Here is a 4,458-nt window from a genome sequence, read left to right as displayed (position 1 = left end):
CGGCCGCCCGCCGGGGGTTATCTGAACCGTCCCGTCGCTCCGGCAAACCTGCTCACCCCTTCGCTTCCGCCTCCCCCTCCCCCTCCCCCACCCCAGATCACACTCAAGGACAGAGAGTTTTGCTATGACCAAGGCATCAGTGGACATCACCTCAGGAAGACGTCCGTCATGGTCAACGTGCGCTCCCAGCCTGGAGGGGAGGGAGGGACTCCCGGGGGTGGGGAAGGCCGGCTGCGGGGGCCACCATCGTCGCCTGTCCCCTCCCCACAGGTGGTGGGTTCTTCGGGATACTGCTTCCAGAACACACACCAGGGACCCCGTTTGCAAGTATTGGAGCTTGGGGTGCTGGGCCTGGTGGAGGGGTGGGGCCAGGGCTCCACAGTGTGCCCCCTGGAATCCTGCTCATGTGCCTGTGATTTCCTTTCTTCTCTTGAATTCTCATCATTCACCCCCCACCCGGTCACTCCTCTCATTCCTTCGGGTTTTCAGAAAGGGCCGCCTTCACAGTCGTGTGGTTTGCGCATGAGCTTGTTGTTCCTTTTGACAGTTTTCTGCAGGGCAAAGCAAAGCGTCTGAGAGACAGGCCTCTCTTTCCAGTTGGCACGAGGGCAGTGTGAGAGCCCGCATGGCCCTCTTTCACACATAGCTCTTCATTTGCCCACTTATGTGTTCTTTTTCACTTATTTGGCTCTTCGTTTTCACTTGCGTACACATGTAATATCCCCTCTGCTCAGAGGCGGACACTGAGGCTCAGAGAAGTGCAAACGCCCACTCAGTGTAGCTCAGGAACTAATAAGTGGTAGACGAGGGACCCCAGAGTCCTTGTTCTCACCACAGCCCTGCCCAATCCCCAGCAGAAAGACCTTGGTGCCCCCCGCCCCCTGACTGGGGATGACCCTGAGCAGCAAAAAAAGATGTTGTGACAGCCCCTAATTCCTTGGGCCGTGTGAGACTTAATGTGTTAGACCAAAGGAACAACATGGAGTCAGTGTGACTAGATCAGGGTGAACAGGAAGGAAAGTGGAAGGGTGAGGTCAGAGCAGTGACGGGGACACAGCGATGGAGACACAGCGAGTGGGACCTTGTGAGCCACCGTGAGCAAGCTGGCTACCTGGAGGGCTCTGACAAGCCCAGGTGTTCACAGGGTCCATCGGCTGCATGGGGGGAAAGACCAGGGAGCAGGGAGACCAGGGAGGGGTCAAGGTTGGAGAAGACAAGGGCAGGGGCGCAGAACCTGGAGGCTCGGGGGGGGGGAATGAGAGGGTTCTGAACCATCTCGAAGACTGGAAACAGGATATCCTGGCAGACTGGATGAGAGTGTGAGTGAAGAAGAGAGTCAAGTGTTCAGCCTGCAGCTGGAAGGAGTGAGGTGCCACTGAGATGCTTCTGGAAAGACTGACTCTGAGATACCCATTAGACCCCCTAGTGCATGAGGGGCTGATAGGTGTGAAGTCTTTGGCCCCGGCCTGGCATGGGAAGTGCTTAATCTATGGCCACCGAGCTTCTCTCCAGCCACCAAGCCTCTCTCCAGCCACCAAGCCTCTAGATGCCCATATATCTTTGACAATCAGGTGAAACCCTCATCCCTACCCCCTGAAATGGGTCCAGTGACTCTTGATTCTGAAGACCCTGGCTCCAAATCTTGAGTCCCACTTCCCTCTTTTAGCCCATGCTCCTGTGGGTCTAGTACTTGAGAATTCAAGCCCAACTCAGACCTGTAAAGTCTGACTAGGACTTGGTGCTCCAGAGGTGCAGCTGTCAGTGGTTTTCTTTTACTTTTTAAATTTTTTAAATGTTTGTTTTTTGAGTCGGACTCTTACTCTGTTGCCCAGGCTGGAGTGCAGTGGCATGCTCATGGCCCCTGCAGCCTTGAGCTGCTGGGCTCAGGCAATTCTTCCACCTTAGCCTTCCAAGTAGCCAGAACTACAGGCATGTGCTACCATGCCCGGCTGATTTTTTGATTTATTGTAGAGATGAGGATCTCGAACCCGTGGATCTCAGGCAATCCACTCACCTCAGCCTCCCAAGGTGCGGTCTGTGCCTCACTTTTACCATCTCTCTTTTTTTTTTTCTTTTGAGTTGGAGTCTCACTCCGTCGCCCAGGCTGGAGTGCAGTGGCATGCTCATGGCCCCTGCAGCCTTGAGCTGCTGGGCTCAGGCAATTCTTCCACCTTAGCCTTCCAAGTAGCCAGAACTACAGGCATGTGCTACCATGCCCGGCTGATTTTTTGATTTATTGTAGAGATGAGGATCTCGAACCCGTGGATCTCAGGCAATCCACTCACCTCAGCCTCCCAAGGTGCGGTCTGTGCCTCACTTTTACCATCTCTCTTTTTTTTTTTCTTTTGAGTTGGAGTCTCACTCCGTCGCCCAGGCTGGAGTGCAGTGGCATGCTCATGGCCCCTGCAGCCTTGAGCTGCTGGGCTCAGGCAATTCTTCCACCTTAGCCTTCCAAGTAGCCAGAACTACAGGCATGTGCTACCATGCCCGGCTGATTTTTTGATTTATTGTAGAGATGAGGATCTCGAACCCGTGGATCTCAGGCAATCCACTCACCTCAGCCTCCCAAGGTGCGGTCTGTGCCTCACTTTTACCATCTCTCTTTTTTTTTTTCTTTTGAGTTGGAGTCTCACTCCGTCGCCCAGGCTGGAGTGCAGTGGCATGCTCATGGCCCCTGCAGCCTTGAGCTGCTGGGCTCAGGCAATTCTTCCACCTTAGCCTTCCAAGTAGCCAGAACTACAGGCATGTGCTACCATGCCCGGCTGATTTTTTGATTTATTGTAGAGATGAGGATCTCGAACCCGTGGATCTCAGGCAATCCACTCACCTCAGCCTCCCAAGGTGCGGTCTGTGCCTCACTTTTACCATCTCTCTTTTTTTTTTTCTTTTGAGTTGGAGTCTCACTCCGTCGCCCAGGCTGGAGTGCAGTGGCATGCTCATGGCCCCTGCAGCCTTGAGCTGCTGGGCTCAGGCAATTCTTCCACCTTAGCCTTCCAAGTAGCCAGAACTACAGGCATGTGCTACCATGCCCGGCTGATTTTTTGATTTATTGTAGAGATGAGGATCTCGAACCCGTGGATCTCAGGCAATCCACTCACCTCAGCCTCCCAAGGTGCGGTCTGTGCCTCACTTTTACCATCTCTCTTTTTTTTTTTCTTTTGAGTTGGAGTCTCACTCCGTCGCCCAGGCTGGAGTGCAGTGGCATGCTCATGGCCCCTGCAGCCTTGAGCTGCTGGGCTCAGGCAATTCTTCCACCTTAGCCTTCCAAGTAGCCAGAACTACAGGCATGTGCTACCATGCCCGGCTGATTTTTTGATTTATTGTAGAGATGAGGTCTCACTGCCCAGGCGGGTCTCGAACCCGCGGGCTCAGGCAATCTACTCACCTCAGCCTCCCAAAGGCGCGGGATTACAGGCTGAGCCACCGAGCCCGGCTACTTTTGCCATCTCTAAAAAGGCAATGCATTTTTAAAATTTATTTTTAGAGATAGGTGTCTTGCTATGTTGTATGGGCTGTTCTTGAACTCCTGGCCTCAGGTGATCTTCCTGCCCCTGCCTCCCAAAGCGCATGAGCCACTGAGCCTGGCCTAAAATGGGGATCTTAATAGACTGTCACGTAGGGCTATTTTGAGGATTAAATGAATGTGTTATGCAAAGCTCTCAGAACATCACCCAGTGCCTCGTACACAGTAAGAGTTACGTAAGTGTTTGCAGCTATTAAGCATGCTGTTTTAATGATAACGATGCTGTATTGCTCTCGATGGTGAGGGTAAGCCTGGCAGCTTGGAGTGCTGTGTGTTGGAGGGGGGTTGTCTCCTGTACCCCTGGTCTGGCAGGGCCTGAAGAAGCCCTGGCCACTCCCAGTGCCAGGCTTCTCCTTCCATCAGGGCAACCTGGTGGTGCCAGTGCTTATCGGCTGCCCCCCGGGCAAGCGCCTGGCCTTCGACATCACCTACACGCTGGAGTACAACCGCCTGCAGAACAAACACTACTTCGACTGCGTGCACGTGGACGTCGAGATGCCCTGCTTTCTCTTCCGCGACGGTGTGTGTCCGGCCCCCCGCGCCCCCCTCCCCGCCGCCCGCTCCCCTCCGCTCTCGCCCTCGGCCCTCCCTCCCCTCTGCCCTCCGCCTCTCCGGCCTAGCGGATTTCTTCTCCCGGTCTCCACCCCCTCGTCTCCGCAGTTTTCTACCCTTTCTTCTTAATTCAAGATTTGGTGACGGGAGACTCGGGCAGTTTTCAGGGCAGGTAAAGGCGTGGCCGGCGAAGGGCGGGCGCAGGGGGCGGGCCTCGGACCCGGGGGCAGTCCGTGCGCGCTTCGGTCGCCGGCAGCTACGTGTTGAAGGTGGTGGGCGGCGGGCCCACGCCGAGCGGCCTCAGGGACTACAGCGAGGAGGAGATCTACCGCTTCAACAGCCCCCTGGACAGGTAACCTCGGGCCCCGCCCGCAGCCCCGCCC

At 55.5% G+C, this 4,458-nt stretch overlaps 1 protein-coding gene across 1 annotated transcript in view; it reads left to right on the top strand.

The window, feature by feature from the left end:
* The window catches only part of CATSPERG (cation channel sperm associated auxiliary subunit gamma), a 26,047-nt gene that overhangs the window by 19,258 nt on the left and 2,331 nt on the right, over positions 1 to 4,458 (top strand). The window contains exons 14-18 of the mRNA XM_021707133.1: positions 97 to 177; positions 271 to 327; positions 3,887 to 4,043; positions 4,184 to 4,247; positions 4,332 to 4,427. Of these exons, the coding sequence (XP_021562808.1) occupies positions 97 to 177; positions 271 to 327; positions 3,887 to 4,043; positions 4,184 to 4,247; positions 4,332 to 4,427 (455 nt within the window). The remainder of the gene's footprint in view (positions 1 to 96; positions 178 to 270; positions 328 to 3,886; positions 4,044 to 4,183; positions 4,248 to 4,331; positions 4,428 to 4,458) is intronic.

Source organism: Carlito syrichta, unplaced genomic scaffold (genome assembly GCF_000164805.1).
Source record: "Carlito syrichta isolate Samal-C Ts95f unplaced genomic scaffold, Tarsius_syrichta-2.0.1 Scaffold316389, whole genome shotgun sequence".
NCBI lineage: Eukaryota > Metazoa > Chordata > Mammalia > Primates > Tarsiidae > Carlito > Carlito syrichta.
Note: the sequence above shows the minus strand (reverse complement) of the source record. Positions and strands in the feature narration are given on the sequence as shown.